The 20,410-nt window shown below is 40.9% G+C and overlaps 1 protein-coding gene across 1 annotated transcript in view; it reads right to left on the bottom strand.

Moving 5' to 3' along the window:
* Nucleotides 1-3,230: 3,230 nt before the first annotated feature.
* ERICH6 (glutamate rich 6) overlaps nt 3,231-20,410 on the bottom strand; it is a 36,743-nt gene continuing 19,563 nt past the window's right edge. Inside the window, exons 12-15 of the mRNA XM_059065260.2 lie at nt 18,265-18,420; nt 15,380-15,608; nt 10,164-10,295; nt 3,231-3,339 (exon numbers count right to left, since the gene is read on the bottom strand). Of these exons, the coding sequence (XP_058921243.2) occupies nt 3,313-3,339; nt 10,164-10,295; nt 15,380-15,608; nt 18,265-18,420 (544 nt within the window). The 3' untranslated portion in view covers nt 3,231-3,312. The remainder of the gene's footprint in view (nt 3,340-10,163; nt 10,296-15,379; nt 15,609-18,264; nt 18,421-20,410) is intronic.

The raw sequence follows: 20,410 nt of genomic DNA, 5'->3' as shown, positions 1-20,410 counted from the left end.
TCCTGTAAGTGAAGGCCCATAGCAGAGAAGTGTCTGGGAGGGGGTGGGAGATGTGGTGGGAAATAGGCTGGAAAGGTAGGTTGAGGAAAGATGATTGAGGGCACGGAGAGCTGAGGAATTGGGCTGCATTCTGTGGATGATAGCCAAGGAAGGTTTTTGTGCAGAGGAGTAGTAGGATCAGATCTGGGTTTTGAGGTGATTTGGCTGGAGAGAGGGTATGGGGGGCTGGTGTGGAGGGGAGGCAGAGGCTTTCACAAAAATATTATTCTGGCATCCTCATAGCATCTCTTCAGATATTTTTGACCTTGGAGATAACATGCATGCGCGCGCGCGCACACACACACACACACACACACACACACACACACACACACACACATACTGATTTATTCAATTAAAAATCAGTGTCCGCTTCTGTGGTCATGGTCCCTTTATATTCGGGAGTTTTACTTTAAGGTTTGGGTTCGTGATAAAATAGAATTATCCTCCTTATATCTAAAGTCTCATGTTTACAATTTAACTTTTAACCCTTGGGTATCATTTAAATTTCTCTTTGTGTCTGTTTTCTGCTTATTGACTAAGGAGAGCCTCCCTTTTTGTCCTGAGAGCATGAAATTCACTGTCATTAAAGTGTCGAGTGGATTAGTGTGATTATTGTGGTTTTTTTTGCAAATCCATCCTTGTCCTTTGTGATCCAGTCCAAGACATAATCTTGGCTTCAGTCTCCAGGGGCAGTACTCTGTATGTTCTGTGAGTATTGATTTCAGGAAGGACACAGCTAGATATTTCGGTAGCGGATTAATTTTTCTTACTCTAAGGAAAGTTGTATGATGGATATTAAACTGATTATTTTCTTGTACTGAATGAGAACTCCATGTCACTACAAATATGAGTAGGACCTAAAAGTCTTGTCTTGCTGAAATCTTGATTAGCCTATACTGAGCCGCTAGATACATATAGGATCCTCACTCCCTCAGCAGTCAAGATGGCATAATAACACTTGTTTTTCTCTGGAGAATAGTGGGCAGTGACTGAAGATTTCTCAAGGGTCACTCATGATGGGGTTGTACCTCTCCATCTTGAAATTCCTGAGAATCATTTAGTTAAAAGATAAAAAACATGTTGCAAGGGCGTTCGTGTTTCTGGCCATGATGGAGTAACTGAGACCTAACTAACCTTCCTGAATAGATAACTAGAAGTAGATGAAATTTGTGAAACAACTACTTTCAGAATTTGGACACCAGGCAGTGCAGGACTCTGATCCCCAAGAGAAAGGAAAATAGCAATGAACCACATACAACCACCACTTTCAGGCTTGCTTTCTCCTGGGAGGCTATCTTAGCTCGGGCTGCCATAACAAAATCCCACAGACTGGGTGGCTTGAGCAACAGGAATTTATGTTCTCACAGTTCTGGAGACTAGAAAGAAATAATCAAGGTGCTATCAGGGTTGGTTTCTGGTGAGGCTTGTAGGTAGCTGTCTTCTCTCATGACTTTTCTTCTCTGCCTATGTGGAGAGAGAGACCTGTTGTCTCATAAGGACACCAAGCCTATAGGACTGGGACTCTACATTTATGAATTTGTTAAACTTTACCTCCCTGAAGGCGCTATCTCTGATGTATAGTCACACTGAGGGTTAGGGCTTCAACATATGAATTTCGGGGGAAGACAATTCAGTTCATAACAAAGGCACCTTCCAGGCTAAGATGCAGAGAAGGGGGATCCCCATCCAAGCAAGTCATGTTACTAAGTTGAGGCAGATTGGAATTCATGGAGCGGGCTAGAATTTGTAGGGCAGACAGCCATAGAAGAAGGAGCTATGGAAAGAAACGGCCACAAAAGTCTCCATGGGAGTTTCCTTGAGTGTATTGCTGAAACCTCGTAAGGCTGGGCAAAGAATGGCGAGTTGGCAAGCTGAACAGTTAGCTGAGCTCAAAAGGGCTGGGAAACATTCGTGTTCTGAGCTGCTAGAATGGAGAGTTATACATTTAGGGCATTCAGTAGAGACCTCAGAAGGGTCACATCTTGGTAGTAGGGTTAAACTGCCCAGAGTAAAGATGATCTTAAACTCACACTCATGAATTGAATAACAAGCCTTGAAAGGTTCAACATGATCCAAAAGTAACCAAACTGCCTCACTGAACAGTCTTACACCTTTTGAAGGAATCAACAAAATTCAACACTCTCCAATGCAGAATTTGCAATGTCAATCCATTAAAAATTTACTATGCATAGAAAGAAGCTGGAAAATGTGAACCGTAGTCAGCAGAAAAACCAATAAATAGAAAGCACCCAGAAATGACTAACAATAGGATTAGCAGACAAAGATTTTAAAATAGTTTTTATACATATGCTCAGATATTTAAAGAGAAACATGAATACAATGATAAGAGAAATTGGAGATATAAAAAACGGAACCAAATGGAACTTCTAGCAAGGAAACCATACAATATCTTACATGAATAATTCCCTAGAGGGGCTTGAAAGAAGATTAGACACTGATGAAAAAGATCAATGAACTTGAAGACATAGCAAAAGAAAATAAACTGAAGAAAGAAAAATCCAAAGTGGCTACACCAGCTTACATTCTCACCAGCAGTGTTCCAATTTATCTACATCTTCACCAACACTTATTTTATCTGACTTTGATTATAGCCATCCTACTGTCTGTGAAGCGGTATTTCATGGTGGTTTTATCTGAAATTTTGTTAACTAATGATATTGAGCATAATTTTCATGTGCTTATTGGCCATTGTATATCTTACTTGAAGAAATGTCTATTCAGATCTTTTGCCCATTTTTAATTGGGTTGTTACTTATTAAGTTATAAGAGTTCTTTATATATTCTGCATTCTAGACGTCTATCAGATATATGATTTGCAGGTTTTCTTTTTTTCGTGGGTTGTCTTTTTTACTTAATGGTGTCCTTTGAAGCACAAATCATCAAGATTTATGCCTTTTTTTGGGTAAGAGTTTTATATTAGTTCTTACAGTTGGGTCTTTGATCCATTTTGCATTAATTTTTGTATATGGTTTAAGGAGGGTTCCAAGTTCATTTTTTGCATGTGGAATACATTTGCTGAAAAGACTATTGTTTCCTCATTGAATTGTGTTGTCACCTTGTCAAAATCCATTGACCATTCTCAATTCTATTCCATTGTCTAGCCTTATACCATTAGGGCATTATCTTGATTACTGTAGCTTTCGAGTATGTTTTGAAATAGGGTTTGATGAGTCTTTCAACTTTGTTCTTCATTTTCTAGATCGTCTGGGCTATTCTGGGTTCCTTGCCATTTCCATATGAGCTTTAGGATCAACTTGTCAGTTTCTGCAAAACAAACTAGCCAGAGATAGAGATTATGTTAGTCTGTAGTTTATGTTAAATCAGTTTGAAGAGTATTGTCGTCTTAACAATATCAAGTCTTCTGAGAACATGGGTGTTATTCCATTTATTTAGGTCTTTAATTATTTTTTTTCAACAGTGCTTTTGTAGTTTTCAGTGTACAGGTCTTGAATTCTTTTGTTAAAATTGTACCCAGATATTTTATTGATGGTATCATAAATGGAATAGTTTTCTTAATTTCATTCTTAGAATGTTCATTGCTAGTGTGTAGAAATACAATTTATTTTTGTACATTAATCCTGTATTCTGTAACTTTGCTGAACTCGTTTATTGGTTCTAATATCTGCATGTGTGTGTGGATTACTTAGGGTTTTCTATGTATGAGATCATTCCATCTGCAAATAGAGATAGTTTTACTTCTTTTCTTTCAGATCTGGATTCCTTTTATTTCTTTTGTCCTGACGAGAACCTCTCGTACAGTGCTAAGCAGGAGTGGCCAGAGCAGACATCCTTGCATGTTCTTGATTTTGGTGGAAAGCATCCAGTCTTTCACCATTAAGTATGATGATACTTAAAGCTGTGTTTTCATAGATGTCCTTTATCAGGGTGAGGAAGTTCCCTGCTTTTTCTGCATTTATTTAAACCATCATGTCTCTCCCTCCCCCCTTATTCTACACTATTGTCTATTATATTAATTGATTTCCAGATGTTAAACCAACCTCATATTATCAATTCCTTTCTGGATGTTTGGTAAAATTCACTAGTGAAGCCATCTGGGCCTCGGCTTTTCTTTGTGGAAATTTAAAAATGACTAATTTGATCTCTTATAGGCCAAGTCATATTTTCCATTTCTTCTTATATCAGTTTCAGTATTTTGTGTATTCCTGGGAATTTGTGCATTTCATTTATCTATTTTGTTAGCATAGTCCATAGTATTCCCTTATAATCCTTTTCATATCTGTAAGTTTCGTGTCTCCTCTGTTGTTCCTGTTTTAGGTAATTTGAGTCTTTTCTCTTTTTTCCCTTTGCCAGTCTAACTAAAGGCTTGTCAATTTTGTTGATATTTTCAAGGAAACAACTTTTGGTTTATTGATTTTTTTTTTCCTGTTGTTTTTCTGTCTGCTGAAAACCAATAATAAAGAGAAAAACCTTATAAAGCAGCCAGAGGAAAACAAGACACATTGTATATAGAGGAAGAGGAAGCCCTCCAATACAGAAGATAAGGACACTACACTTAAAATGGATGCATTGAATTTCATGTAAAAATTTGGTTTTTTTGAAAAAAAGCACGTTTCCTTTGAGTCTAAATACTGTCAGTTTGATATCTGCATGAGACAGTATGCTTTACAGGGAAGGACCCTTTTCCTGTCCCCGAATTCTCAGACAATGCTGTGTCCCAGAGTTCTTCACAGTGGAGGTGATGGTTTTTCCTTCCAGTACAAAAGGAAAAAACAGCAACAAAAAAGCAGGCTCTGCTGAGTGTAGGCAGGAGTCTGTGCTGATTATGATGCTTTTAGGGAATTTTTTTTCCTCCCTTCTCTTAGCCCTAATCCAGTCATTATCAACCTCAGCTGCACTTTAGAATCAGCTGGGGAGCTTTAAAAAACTACTGAAGCCCATCTCCATCCTAGCCCAACTTAAATTTAGAATCAGATGGTGGAGCCAGCCATCTGAGGGTGTGTGTGTGTGTGTGTGTGTTTGTGTATAGATGTAAAATACGTGTATGTGTATATATAAATATAAAATATATGTGTATATTTTGTGTATATACAAATATATATATATTTTATATGTATGTATATATATATGTATGTTGTGGTTTTTTCACTTACGTGAAAATTTTAAAATATATACTGAAGTGCGAGAATAGTGATCTTTAAACTGGGGATATGAGGACACCCAGGGGTGAAGGATTCTCCAGGGGATCAGCTTTAGCTGAATATCCAGGGTAGAATTGACACCCCAAATATACTTTGTCCAGTGTCCCCTCCATATGAGGTGCAAAATGGACATGGTTCTTGGTCATGAAACAGATACTATTACACACACACACACACACACTGTTGGGAGGAAAAATTTTCTTTTGTCACCTTACGTCCTAGTGGTTGGGGCCTGTGTATTAATTGACAGCCGCCAGTTTGAAGATCACTGTCAAGGGGTTTGCAATTCTTTGCTTTAAATCAAATTTTAAAAGGGTGAGTCATAATATCACAGTCCAGTAAACTTCTTCTGAAGGAAGTAGGGTGAAAGTGTAAGTTCAAAAAGAAAAAAAAAAGAATGATGTTAAGAATTAGTTCAGGGACTTACCTGGTGGCGCAGTGGTTAAGAATCCGCCTGCCAATACAGGGGACGTGGGTTTGAGCCCTGGTTTGGGAAGATTCCACATGCTGAGGAGCAACTAAGCCCGAGCGCCACAACTACTGAGCCTGCACTCTAGAGTCCCCGAGCCACAACTACCGAGCCTACATGCCACAACTACTGAAGCCCGTGAGCCTAGAGCCTGTGCTCTGCAACAAGAGAGGCCACCACAATGAGAAGCCCGCGCACCACAACAAAGAGTAGCCTCCGCTTGAGGCCACAACTAGAGAAAGCCTGTGTGCAGCATTGAAGACCCAATGCAGCCAAAAATAAATAAAATTTTTTAAAAATTCATATATTTTTAATGGATAATGACAGGTATCATATTGCTGTGGTATTTAGATTCCACTGGATTCATTTCAGAAGGTAATGTTCTATTTCAAAATGTCAAGGTTTATAATACATTGGAAATTAGATTCTTTGCAACTGCTTAAACTTGTGATGAATCATTATAGATGTCAACTGAAAAATGTGCAAGGGAGAACATGCATTAAAAAATTTTTTTTAAGGGCTTGAGAAGGGAAAAGTGAAGATCACTGCTCTAGATGGATTGCTTCGTTTCCTTCTGGAGGGCCAAGGACCATTCACTAGAAGGTAATTTATTTTAAACCTTGTCTTTGTAGTTTAATGAAGCAGAAGTTGATTCATACTTCACAACTTCATCTGTATTAGGACTGATAACTAACAAACTGCAAAAAAAAAGTGTGCGTATGGAAATTATGTGGATGTGTTTTGTATGTGCACTGCACTTCCTATACATTCTCTGTCCGTGAAAGAGAGACAAATATGTCTGTATAGTACAAAGTTACTTTTGCTGTTGTCAGTACTTACCAATATAGCTTATGTCATAGCAATAATTAAATCATTCACTCTGACATCAGCCTCCAGTTCCTGTTAATTTTTAGTCTAATTATGTGACCTAACTCTGTAATCTATTTTTTAATTGATTTTATTTATTATCGGACCTCTTGGCAGTGAAAGCACAGAGTTGCAACCACTGGACAGCAAGGGAATTCCCTGGTATGACTTTTATTAGCAGGAATAGCTACCAGTGAAACTCACTTTGGTGTATATTGCTCACACACTATTAGAACTGCGCGGAGGCCCATACACTGGATGTGCTCTTACGTCTCAGTTCCCCAAGGCTTTGCTCACACGCTTTGTTGCCAGCTTTACGTGAAGCAGAAAGTTTTCATTTCTTTACTTATCAGTTACACTGAAGTACATATATGTATCTTCTCAAAGATGATCATTTTATCTGTTCAAAATGGTACACATAAAATGTAAAATATGCATGAACAAAATAAAAATAAAAGTGATAATCCTGAGATCAGGAATAAATGGAGACAAGGATTTGTAGTCCTACTTTAAGCTTTAAGTAAAAAACCTACTGGAAAAACCTACACATTTAGAGTGTTTTCTTCTCCCTCAATTTATGCAATATTACTATATGACGACTTTATGGCTAGAAAAGTTTAATTTTTTTTTTGAAATATAGTTGATTTACAATATTGTGTTAATTGCAGGTGTATTGTGTTTTCAGGTGTATGGCTAGAAGAGTTTAATTTTTCTTTTATTGAGGTATAGTTGATTTACAATATTGTGTTAAGTTTCAGGTACAAAGTGATTTGGTTATACATATCTATATATTTTTAAAAGTGTTTTTTTAATTTAAAAAATTTTTTTAAAAATTCTTTTCCATTATAGGTTATTACAAGATATTGAATATGCTTCCTTGTGCTATGCAGCAAATCCTTGTTGTTTATTTTATATATGGTAGTGTGTTTCTGTTAATCCCTCCCTTCCCTTTCCCTTTGGTAATCATAAGTTTATTTTCTATGTTTGTGAGTTTGTTTCTGTTTTGTAAATAAGTTCATTTGTACAATTTTTTAGATTCTGCATATAAGTGATACCATATGATATTTGTCTTCTCTGTCTGACTTACTTCACTTACTATGATAATCTCTAGGTCCATACACGTTGCTGCAAATGGCATTATTTCATTCTTTTTTATGGATGAGTAATATTCTATTGTATATATATGTACCACATCCTCTTTATCCATTCACCTGTTGATGGACATTTAGGTTGCTTCCATGTCCTGGCTATTGTAAATAGTGCTGCTCTGAACACTGAGGTTCATGTATCTTTTCAAGTTAGAGTTTTCGTCTTTTGCAGATATATGCCCAGGAGTGGGATTGCTGGATCATATGGTAGCTCTATTTTTAGTTTTTTAAAGAACCTCCATACTGTCCTCCGTAGTGGCTGCACCAATTTACATTTCCACCAACCGTGTAGGAGGGTTCCCTTTTTTAAAAAAAAACACATTATTTATTTTATTTATTTATTTTTGGCCGCACTGGGTCTTCATTGCTGTGCGTGGGCCTTCTCTGGTTTCGGCGAGCGGGGGCCACTCTTCACCGTGGTGCACGGGCCTCTCATTGCAGTGGCCTCTCCTGTTGTGGAGTACGGGCTCCAGGCGCACTGGCTTCAATAGTTGTGGCACGTGGGCTCAGTAGTTGTGGCTCACGGGCTTAGTTGCTCCGCGGCTTGTGGGATCCTCCCGGACCAGGGTTTCAACCCGTGTCCCCTGCATTGGCAGGTGGACTCCCAACCACTGTACCACGAGGGAAGCCCAAAGGCAGCTTTAAAAAAATTCTTTTTTCTATTTTAATTTTAAAACTTTGGTTGCATCTGGTCTTAGTTGCAGCAGGAGGGCTCCTTAGTTGTGCCTCTCTGGCTCCTTTAGTTGCGGCACATGCTCCATAGTTGTGGCATGTGCTCCTTAGTTGCAGCCTGTGGACTTCTTAGTTGTGACATGAGAACTGTTCATTGTGGCATGCATGTGGAATCTAGTTCCTGACCAGGGATCGAACCCATGTCCCCTGCATTGGAAGGCACCTGGTGCCTGCGCCACCAGGCAAGTCCCCTAAAGGCAGCTTAAAAATATATATATTTTTTTACTTGAAGTATAGTTGATTCACAATGTGTGTTAGTTTCTGGTGTATAGCAAAGTGATTCGGTTATACATATGTATTTTCTTTTTCATATTCTTTTCCATTATGGTTTATTACAGGATATTGAATATAGTTCCTTGTGCTGTACAGTGGGGCCTTGTTGTTTATCTGTTTTGTACATAGTAGTTTGTATCTGCTAATCCCAAACTCGTAATTCATCCCTCCCCTTCGCCACCTGCTTCCCCCTTTGCTAACCGTAAATTTGTTAAAGGCAGCTTTAAACAAAAAGGTGGTGAATGGATTAATACCAAGACCAGCCCCGAGTCTCCGGTAGCTCACCTACTTCGTGCTGTCCAGCACTCAGCCCTCCCTGAGACACAGCATCCTTCCTCTCTTCCCGTCCCTTCCTCCTCCTCCCCATGCTTCCTCAGCGGGCTCTTAGTAGGAAAGCAATATGATTTAGTACCTCACGCTAACTGATCAATCACCGGTGGACAGGCTTAATCTCTCTTGCTACACGTTAGCACCAAATTTGTTATTCACTATAAGGAATGGCCCCTCCAACTACATTCCTCCCTCTCCCAAAGAACAGGGAACGGAGAAGTCAGAGAAGTTCAGGAGAGGGCAGGGTTGGGCGGTCCAGTCTTTAGGGTTCTCCACATCCGACTCAACTCTGCTTTCTGCTCTGAAGCATCTATCACTGAGCAGAGGATGCTGTGCTGCGCCATCATTGCAGATCCAGCTACATCTCTCCTCCCTCCCCTCAGAAGGGGAGATGCATATTGTTCCATAACCCTTTGCCAGCTAGAACCATTATGTTTCCCTAGAGGGAGGCAGCTGCCTGAGGTGTGGGAGGCGGGATAGGGGCAGCAGCCACCCTTCACCTCTGTCAGGAGGGTGGACATTGGGGTGGGGGTGGGGTAGCTGTTTTTCCTGCACCGGCTGGGATGTGAGACTGCAGCTCTTCCAAGGAGCTCCTGCCACTCTCTTCCTTGGTGCTGTGGACTTCTTGGCTTCCTGAGATTCCCTCGTTTCCGCAAAGACCTCGGGGCAGTTCCTTGACCTTCACTTTCCCAGCCTTTGGGAAGGGGAAGGTTGTGGAAGCACGTGCTCCCTCCCTGCTTTCGGTTTTCCTGCTGGAGCTCTGGCTGATAGGGGCGCTTTGGCTGACTTGCTTGTTCTCTGCTGTCCTTAGAGTGAGTTGTTAGTTTTCCCACCAAGAATGCAAACCAGCGATGACTCTGGATGTGCTCTGAATTTGTAATAAAGCACATTTCTTGGTATTTCCTAGTCATTTTATACATTTTCCTTGAAATCTCCCACACCCCGTCCCGGAAAAACTCAAGAAAGCAAAGGAAAGCACCGTCACTGTCGTTAAATGTTTTCATTTATCAAGGCTGCTACTGTTGCAATTGTATCTGGCTTCAAACCAGAATTGTGACAAAGGGCAATTAGTTTTAGAGAAAGTGAAGAAAGGTAGGAAGGTTGCTTTAATTTTTTCCAAACCTGGCTGGAGGGGAAATGCACATATCCTTCCAGTTTATGAAACAGGCGTCGGATCTTTATTAAACTGGCCAGCAGAAGAAGGTCATCCCCGTTCAGGTATCGGAGGGCTGGAATCTCCTTAGGGTTTGGTAGCTTTTCAGGAAAGAGAGAAGGGAAGCTCAGGGCCCAGGGTGGAAATAAATGGTGACTGCAGAAGCAGGAGGTGGGTGGAGGCGAGAGGCGACACGAATTGGGGGCTGGATTCCCTCTTGAGTCCACTTATCTATAAACAGGGTCAGTGGTGTTAATTCTAATCCGAACAGGAATGAGTTGAGATGCTCTGGAGATGTGAGAGACCAGACCACACAGAAATCGGATACTGTTCTTTCAAATGCTTACCATGTATTCAAGTTATTTACCGGCATCTGCCGGGGGAAGCACTGAGATGCTGCAGGCACCGCGTCCCTGGGACACGCCCAGTGCGGAGAGCGCGGTGGGTGCGGGTCTAGAGGCTGGGAAGGCCCTGGGCTGGGCTTTGCAGAAGGAGCCGGGATGACTAAGGCTCCTTTCCTTCTCCTAAAGCGTGCCCCAATCTCGGGGAGGCCCTTCCACACGAACCGCCCCTCCCCCCCCCCCCACACACACATCCTTACGGCCTTGAGCGATTCAGGCTGGTGCTGTCTCCTCGCAGCTGCGGGAAGGTCAAGGGTCTGTGAGGGCAGCCTCGCCTGAGCTGTGTCCAAGCTGCGGCTTCGGAGGCAGCCCACGGGGCGGGGCGGCGAGGGGCGGGGCTAAATGCAAGCACACCTACCACCTCCTGCAAAGCTGAGTGACCTCTTACTTGCCTGAGACGTGAGAGCGCGCAGCATCTTCCTGCACTTTTATCCCTCCCCGCTTTAGAAGGGAGGAAGGGGTGGGGGGAGGAGGAGGAGATGGCTGCGTAATGAGGATGGATCTCCATTTTCAGTTTTCCTTCGATCCCAAATCCCAGAAAATGTCAGAAAACATTTTCAGAGAGTAAATCAATAGGAAAGTTGTTGTATCAGCAGGAATAATCTTAAGGAATTCCTGAAAATCAAGCAGCAGCTGGGACCACATCCGTAGAGAGATAAATGACCAGATGGAACCAGTAATCCCAAACACACACATTCTGAGCTCAAAGTCAACAGCAATGGGAGGAGGAGAGGCCTTGAGGTAAATATTGCCATGGTGCCCCGGCCTCCCCTTTGTGTTGAGCCGCGGTGCCCACAGCCTGAGGCTGGAAGCCTGGCGCTGGAGCTCGCCTTCCACCCCTCGGCAGCACATGCTACTCCTCCATAGTTAGCTGAGGGATTTGGGGTCATTATTGTTGTCAAGGAAAATAAATAACTAGAGGATTTGGAACTTAGTTCTATGCATATAGAAAAAGAGATAACGTTAATTTTAGAATAACCATTAAAATATAACGTATTAAAAGATCAAGTCTGTTAGGTTGAGGAAAGCAACAAAAAGTTAGATGTGTTTGCAGGGACACATCTAACTAACTCAAAACTACATTAAAAGGTTGCAAATCAAAGGATGAAAAATGTATGAAGCCAATGCAAACTAAAAGAAAGCAGGTGTAGCAATTTAACATCATATGAAGTAGTATTTAAGGCAAAGACCATTAAGAGGGAAACTGGGAATAATACAGTATTGATGACATTAAAATTTTTTGTCAAAATAGAAACAACCCTCAGTGATATGCTGAGTCATGTAATGGGCACAGCTGAAGGGCAAATAAGTGAGGTGGCCCAGGGCTGAAAAGTATAACTCACCATGAAGACAGTTGACACCTTTAATTTCCTAACCCTAGAGCTTCAAGACAGATAGAGCAAAACCTGATAGAAATTGTAGGAAAAATGTACCAATTCAGTCATATTGGGAGACCTTCATACATCTCTCAGAAATAAATCAAACATATAAAAAGAAAAGGATATCGAGAGAAGTGTGAATAGAACATTTAGACATATACAGTTTTGTGCTAATAAACAGTAAACCTTTTGGGGGGGGTCAGATATACATGGAACAGTCATAAATTATGTCAACCGCCAAGAAAATATCAGTACCTTTTAAACAGCAGGGAAAAAATGCAAGCCATATTCCTTGACCATTTAGAAGTTAACAAGAAAAGGATAGCAAAGTTAAGAAATCTATTTGAAAATTCAATAACTACTGAGTTGAAGAAATCAGAGTACAAATCATAAACCCTTTAGAGGTGAAAGAAAATAGGAGCCCTGCATATTAGAACCTGTGGCATATATATATGGCCAAAGGGGCACTCAGAGTGCCAGGGTAGGGGTGGGGGTCGTGCGAGTTTAGGCGGGGTGGTCAGGAAAGGACTCCGTGATCAGAAACCTGAGGGAAGTGCAGCAGCTATGTGCTAAGTGGGGGAGGAATATTTTAAGTTGCGTGAATAGCAAGTGCAAAAACCCTGTGGCAGCGACATGCCTGGTATTGTCTAGCAACAGCAAAAAGGCCAGGGTGGCTGAAACAGAGTGGGTAGGAAAAGAGCACTACAGAGGGAATGTTAATAGAAGGAAGTCCAGATCACATACAATATTGCAGTTATAGGACTTTGGCTTTTACTCTGAGTAAGGTTAGAAGTCACTAGTTTTGACCAGACTTTTGTTTTCAAATTATCGCCCCCACTATCGTGGCAGAATTGACTTTGGGAAGACCGGAAGCAGGGAGACTTAGGAGGAGGCTACTGTAATAATTTAAACAAGAGGTGGATTAGGTACATGAGGCAGATAAGGGTGGTAGTATTGAAGGATGCCAGGAGTGTTAGAGTCTGGAGATAGGTTGGCGGTAGAGTTTATAGGACTTGCAGATGAAAGACGTGGGGTTGTGAAACAGAGAGGAGGGTAGCAGCCCCAAAGTTTTGGGTCTGAGCAACTGAAAGGAAGCAGTTGCCATTTCCTAAGATGGAGAAGACCCAAGGTAGAGCACGCTTTCAAATGTCATTTTGCTCTGTGAAGTTTCTAATGCCCTTTAGACACCAGATGGAGATGGAGGGTTGGAATCAGATCTGCAAGTTTGGAGTTCCTGGGAGATCCACCTGGAGGTAAATAGAGGGGTTATCAGCAAGCAGATGGTATTTCAGGACAGAAAACTAATGAGATCACCTAGGGAGTGAGTATAGCTAGAGAAGAGAGGAGCCCAACGACAAGCCCTGGAGCCCCTCAATATTTAGAAAAAGGCAGGGGTGAAGAAAATAGGCAAAGAAAAATGAGGAGGAGTAGCCCTTGAGGTAGAAGTAGAATCAAGGGAGAGTAGGTCCTGGAAGCAAGGGAGGAAATCCTTCTAGGAGGAGGAAGTGAGCAACTGTGCCCAATGCCACTGAGAAGGCATTAGATTCAACATAAATTAACTATAGTACTTATGGAATATTACACGGCAACAGAATAGTCAAATATGCTTGGACATGTAGACGTGAAAGGATCTTTAACACATGTTAAATGGAAAACAGAAACAAATAGAACAAGCCTAATAATACAATCAGTGAGTCTGATCCAATTTTTATTTTAAAAAGATGTGTGTGCATAATTTATAAGTACATAGAAAAGAGAAGTACACACCAAATTTTCAGTGGTGATTACCTTTGGGAAGAGAATTAGAATAGAAGAAAGGATGTAGGGGGTATCTCATTTTTTTACTCTCTCTATTTCTGTATTATTTGAATCTTCAAATATGAGAATGTATTCACATATCACTTTGGGAATTTAAAAAATATGAAAGGGTGATCATGAGGATGATGAGAAAAGCAATCATTTTTAACATCAAATTCTTTCTTTTGCACCAACTTTTTCTGATTAAAAATTCATTTCGAAGGAGGGAGGTGAGGAGAAAGAGAAAGCATTTTTGACATTTTTTGGTAAAAATGCATTTACCATGAATGTAATGAACCAAGAAAAGGCTATATTGTAAATTTCTAACCAAGGAAGAAGCTTGTTTGGAGCCTGACAGCTGACTGCAGTAGCTAGACTGACTGGGAGTAGCTCAAATAGTGCTTAGCACATTGTAGCCCCTTCCTTGCTCCATGTTGGCTGAGTCTGAAGTCTCCTTTTTGCTTGGTGTTTATGAAATATCCCTGCCTGCGTGGAGTCCTGAAGTCATATTTCCACTTACTTAAACGTGTAGACTTTTTAGAAGCTGAAGACATCTTTGAAGTTTGGGACAGGTCTCTTCCTTGAATAATTGATGGAACAAGGTCCTCAGAGTTTAGGGGACTTATTCAAAGTCACATACTATATATGCTCTATATGTGACATAGATCTCTATTTATATCTTTCTCTACATGCCTATATATATATTTCAGCTTTACTGAGGTATAACTGACAAACTCTGCATCTCTATTGAGCTATCATTTGCCAAGTACTTAGTCAGTTCCAAGCACCATGCTAAGTACTTGGCATTCTCATTGAATCTTAAGGGCAATCTGTAAGAAGAGAGGAATCATTATCCCCGTTTTGTAGAGGAGGGAGCTGAAGTTCAAGTTCAGCCACTTAGCTAAGTGGCAGAGCTGAGGTTTGAAACTACGTCTCTGTAACCCGAAGTCCGTGTCCTTCACTGTTGTGCAGCATTGCTGGTCACTGAGAGTGTACTCTGGGCCATGTCCCGGGCAGGATAAAGGAATCAGTAAGACAGATTCTGTCCTGCAGGAGCTCACCATCCAGTAGGAGAGACAGCCACGAAGGCAAGTAAGGCACATGGTTCAGCAAGTGCAGGGACAGAGGTGAGTACACGGACGGCCCAGAGAAGGACATTTTCGACCCTGATTGGACAAAGGGCTAGGAGCTCTGGGAAGCGTTTCCAAGGAGACGGGGCTTGTGCTGGGTCCTCAACGTGGTCAGAACCCAGGTCTCCTGACTCAGCCAGGGGCTTTGTGCTAGAGCACAGAGAAAACCAAACCCAATACAAAATCCCAAAACCAAACCCCCAAAGCTGCACTACCTCAGTCAGAGAGTAAACACTCAGTAAATGTTATTTGGAATGAAGTCTGAACTAAAAGGAATTTCTAAGGAAGAGAAAACAGTAAGGTTGCCTCAATTCCATATGAAACTTTCACTATATGTTTTTTCATTGAACTCCAAAATTCACAGCAGTGCATGGTGGATTACACACTAAGTATAGTCTTATCAGTAATAACACTAACAAACATTGTTTTACTCTTAATTATTCTAAATGCTTTCAACTGTTCATAAAAATGTACCTACCTTCACTTTGGTTCCGACACTGATTCTTGCCTGTTGGCCCATTGCTAGAAAAGTGATTGAAATCTTGTCTTGTTCTAAGATGCGGATTCCAACATAATGGTTCAAAGCCAGAAAGACAGGTTTAAATGAAACGAAGGGTGAGGAAGTGACGGAACTTGACCAATTCCAAGCCCTTATTCTGTTGCCAGCTTGATCTGAATATTGACCGCCCAAGATATTGATGTATACCCTGGGTAGAAAGGAAATTAAAAATCATAAACAGTAACATCATAATTCAAGCTTGAACTAGCCCGGTCACTTGCTAACCAAAGGGAGTAGCAGTTTATACTAGCCAATAGCATATGAATAGTGGAAAACCTCAGGTAATCTTAGGAGCAGTAATACTGTGACCGAGTTCTATACTAATTTGAAGTACTGGGTATGGTTTGAGATGTAGTAGTAAACCAAAACGGGTCCAAATGCTGGGACCAGGATGGTAAAGCGATCTGGAAAATGATGTGTTGTGGAGGATGAAGAGGGAGCACAGAAGGTTCAGTTTGGATAAGAAGAAATACAGGAGAGCAGGCTCAACCTGGAAGAGGGGAGGAGACTAGTACTTAACATTTTCCCTGTGTCAAAATGAAGATCAGTGAGTGTAAGTTCTGGGAGAGGCCAAATGGGCCTCAGTACAGAGACCTGTTTTCTAACGGTACCCAGCAACTGGGGGCCAGGAGTCCTTCTAGGAGGCCTCTCATCAGGGCCAGCGTGGGGAGGAGAGGCTCAAGGATCATGTCTGAGATCACTGTGGTTTAGAGGAGTTTGGTAATGGAGCAGAAGAGGGACGGAGGCCAGCAGGGCCCCCCCAATCTCTTAAGAGTTGTTAATGCCACATTTTACCACCTTAAACCCACAGATGTAGCCCTGCACAATCTGAGATCTAGAGGCACTAGTGACTGCCATCCTACTCCATGAGCTCCTTTGCATACCCTCTCACTTTCTTCCATCTGGGGTCACCATCTGTTTTCTCGAGGAGAGAGGAGAGGTGGAGTTCTGGGTACCTAGCCGGCTTAATTTGATAATAAATCATTTTTTTAAAACCAGATGAATTGGCCATGAGGGCTCCCTAGCGTAAGATAACTCACATCGTATTTTCCCAGCTTTGATGAGTGGCAGTTATCTGATAACAAAGGTACAACTGAGAAATTGAGGTGATTATCTTCGTATCTGGGAGGAGGGAGATTTAGTTTCATCTTGGTACGTGGGTGAAAATAACATTTGGCTAAAATTACCTAGATAAATCGTTTATTTAATAAACTTTCTTTGAGTCTACGCCACGTACAGATACATGTTATGTAGTGGCAAAGATGCAGGGTGTGCCTTCAAGGGACTTCAGTCCCGCAGGGGAGGTGGGCTTGCTGCACAAGAAGCCGCGAGAGGGGCTATGAGAGTGTCAAGGAGTCATGCCAGAGGGCCCAGGAGTTCAGTCGGTGGCTGGGGGGTCTTTGCTGGTAAAAGGGAGAAGTCCTAGAAGCCAGTGAATATCTGGTGACAATTGACATAGTCAGTTGTCCCCACGAGATGTGATGCAGAGCTGCTACTGAACCCTGAAGGATAAGCAGAAAGTCTCCAATAGACTTGGAGGTAATGGATTGACTACTGCTTTGAACTAGAAGTGCAAATATCTCCCTGTGTCCTAACTTTCTCAAGTACTGGAAGAGTGTTCAAACTTTTGTCCGTTATTGGCAGAGCGTCTCAAGATAAGATTGTTATACCTGTAAATAAGTTAAAGGGAGAGAATATATCTTTCTGAAAAGCTTCAAAAGATTAAATTGTATTTGAAGTTAGAACCCAAATTTCACTTTCTCAGACTAAATGAAATAATATGAAGTCACAGAGTGTATAAGTAGTAGATCGAAGGCATTAGGACCTTCACGTCTCTAGAGATTTTGTTTGTATATTCTTGTTGTTGGTTGTGGCTATGGGACGCCTACTTATTCGTGATGTAGCTCAAACAGTAACAACACAGTATGGCAGCTGTCCATTGTGAATTATTTCCATAGATGAAGCCAGGAAAACATTATCAGGGTATAGCCTCTAGAGAGACTTCCTGGGCTCATATCTCAGATCCCTAGGATGGCCATATAATTTATTTAGAGATTTTTTTCTAATATTAAAATTGTATAGTTTATATTTTCTTTCTGTTTATAGAAAAAAAATATGATGAGCTTTGTTTTACGTAGTTGCCTGTGATTTTTCCACCAAGCAGCATATGGAATGACATAAATCAAAAATTTATCTGAGGGCTTCCCTGGTGGCGCAGTGGTTGAGAGTCCGCCTGCCGATGCGGGGGACACGGGTTCGTGCCCCGGTCCGGGAAGATCCCACGTGCCGCGGAGCGGCTGGGCCCGTGAGCCACGGCCGCTGCGCCTGCGCGTCCGGAGCCTGTGCTCCGCAATGGGAGAGGCCACAACAGTGAGAGACCCACGTACCGCCAAAAAACCCCAAAATTTATCTGAGTTGAACATTACTATCTAAAGACCACTAACATAAATAAATCTTCTTAAAGCTATTTTTGTCCTTCTAGTTGTAAGATGAATAAGATCTGGGTATCTAATGTATAGCATAGTGATTATAGTTAACACTGTATTATAAAGTTGAAAGTTGCTAAGAGAGTATATCTTAAATGTTCTCAACACAAAAAAGAAATGGTAATTATGTGACATGTTGCCGGTGTTAGCTAATGCTATAGAGGTAATCATTTTGCACCATATAAGTGTATCAAATCGACACGCTGTACACTTTTAACTTACACAGTATATGTGAATTATATCTCAATAAAGTTGAAAAAATAAAATTTCACAAAACCCGAGAAACAAAATGACAGCAGGAGGAACCTAGAAGCCTACCAGACGTTTCCATTGGGATGATAGCAGGAACTTCTACCCGAAGAGTCTAGCACTGCCAGGATTGCAGGGTTAGTGGGCATGTCTTCTTGGACTATGCAAGTGAAGCCATTTATCTTATTGGGCACTCGGATGATGGCTAGGTTTCCAGATGGGTAGCTGAGATCAGATAAGGTCATTCGAGTTATTCTGATGGTCTTTATACTGGGAATAAATTCAATTTATAAGAGAGCCCTTTGAAACTATAAAGCATTCTGAAAGTGGGAGGGTTATTACACAATAATTTCATGCTTTTTGTGTGGATCAAAGTATATTTATGAGACACAAAAATACTCAACAAAAATACCAGCAAATGGAATCTAGCAACATATAAAAAGGATTATGTACCACGACAAAGTGGAGTTTATCCCAGGAATGCAAGGTTGGCTTACCATCTAAAAATAAATTAATGAAACATACTATATTGATAGAATAAAGAGCAAAAAAACAGATGATCATCTCAATAGATGCAGAAAAAGCATCTGACAAAATCCAGTACCTTTTCATGATAAATGACTCAGTGAACTAGGAATAGAAGGGAGCCTCCTCAACCTGATAAAGAATGTCTAACAAAACCCCAGAGTTGACATCATACTTAATGATGAAAGACTAGGTGTTTTCCCCCTAGGATCAGGAACTAAACAAAAATGTTCACTCTTTCCACTGCTGTTCAACCTCACGCTGGAGGTTCCAGTCAGGAAAATTTTGTGAAAGAAAAAGAAATGAAGACATTGAGATTGGAGATGGAAGAAGTAAATCTATCTCTATTTGCAGATAACATGCTCTTGTATATAGAAAATCCTAAGGAATCCACAAAACAATGTTAGAACTAACCAGAGTTCAGTAGGGCTGTAGGCTAAAAGGTCAATATATAAAAGTAAGTTGTATTTCTATACACTAGCAGTGAACATTTTGAAAATGAAATTAAAATAATTCCACTTACAATAGCATCAAAAAGTATAAAATATACTGAGGATAATTCACTAACTGTTAATATTCAGTCCTATCTCAGCTGATCGGAAGTCCAGAGGTGAAGTAAACACAAAATTGATTCTGAATCATTTTGAAAATCAGCCATAGCCTTCAAAGGAGGGAAAACAGGGCTTTCCTGGTGGCACAGTGGTTGAGAGTCCGCCTGCCAATGCAGGGGACACGGGTTCGTGCCCCGGTCCGGAAAGATCCCACGTGCCGCGGAGCGGCTGGGCCCGTGAGGCGTGGCCACTGAGCCTGCGCGTCCGGAGCCTGTGCTCCGCAACGGGAGAGGCCACAACAGTGAGAGGCCCGCGTACAAAAAAAAAAAAAAAAAAAAAGAGGAGTGAAAACAACCTACACTCTTTCTCAAAGGGCCTAGGAAACTAAAACTTCATTACACTTCCTATGCCATGAAAGCCATTTTTCTGGTTTCTTACTGGGGTTTGACTAAACATTTAGGCAACTATGACTAAAAATGACTTTCTCCTACAAAATGAGGCCCTTAGTTTGCCAAAAAGTCCTTCTCATTTCATAGTTTTGTTTTGTTTTACTTTCCTGGAGATACTAAATGGCCTTTGTGTCAAAATAGCAAATGGTCTGATCATGAGGCAGAAGTTCAAGTGATCAGTAACTGAGTGTTCCATAAAATGGATATTGAATTTTTGTATTAAAAAGTAACATGCTGCTCATGGATGTGTAAACTGGTATACATTTTCTGGGGGGCAAAATCTATTAAACCTTTAAAATGGCCATACTTTCTTACCCAGAATTTCTATCCCTAGGTATTTAATTCAGGGAAGTAAGTGATAAGTGTGCAGCGAAGTATGCACAAAGCTCTTCATGTAGCTGTTGTATAAAACAGCTAAAAATTGTGAAACCACCTTTGATTAGTAATAGGGGATAGATGAAAGGAATTACATCACTGTGATGGAATGCCGTGTGCTTACAAAGATGGTGTTATATCTCTATTGCATATTATATACTCATAACATTTATGAGTACTTATTGTATAATATTTATTGTATAATATTATATAAAGGGAGCAAGTTACAAAATATGAATAACTAGTTGAAGAATTAATTTTTAAAGAATTATATAATTACTCATAGGAAAAAAGTAAGGCAAATGTATGAAAAGA

This window comes from Kogia breviceps, chromosome 5 (assembly GCF_026419965.1).
Source record: "Kogia breviceps isolate mKogBre1 chromosome 5, mKogBre1 haplotype 1, whole genome shotgun sequence".
NCBI classification, from domain to species: Eukaryota; Metazoa; Chordata; class Mammalia; order Artiodactyla; family Physeteridae; genus Kogia; species Kogia breviceps.
This window is presented reverse-complemented; position numbering and strand designations above follow the sequence as displayed.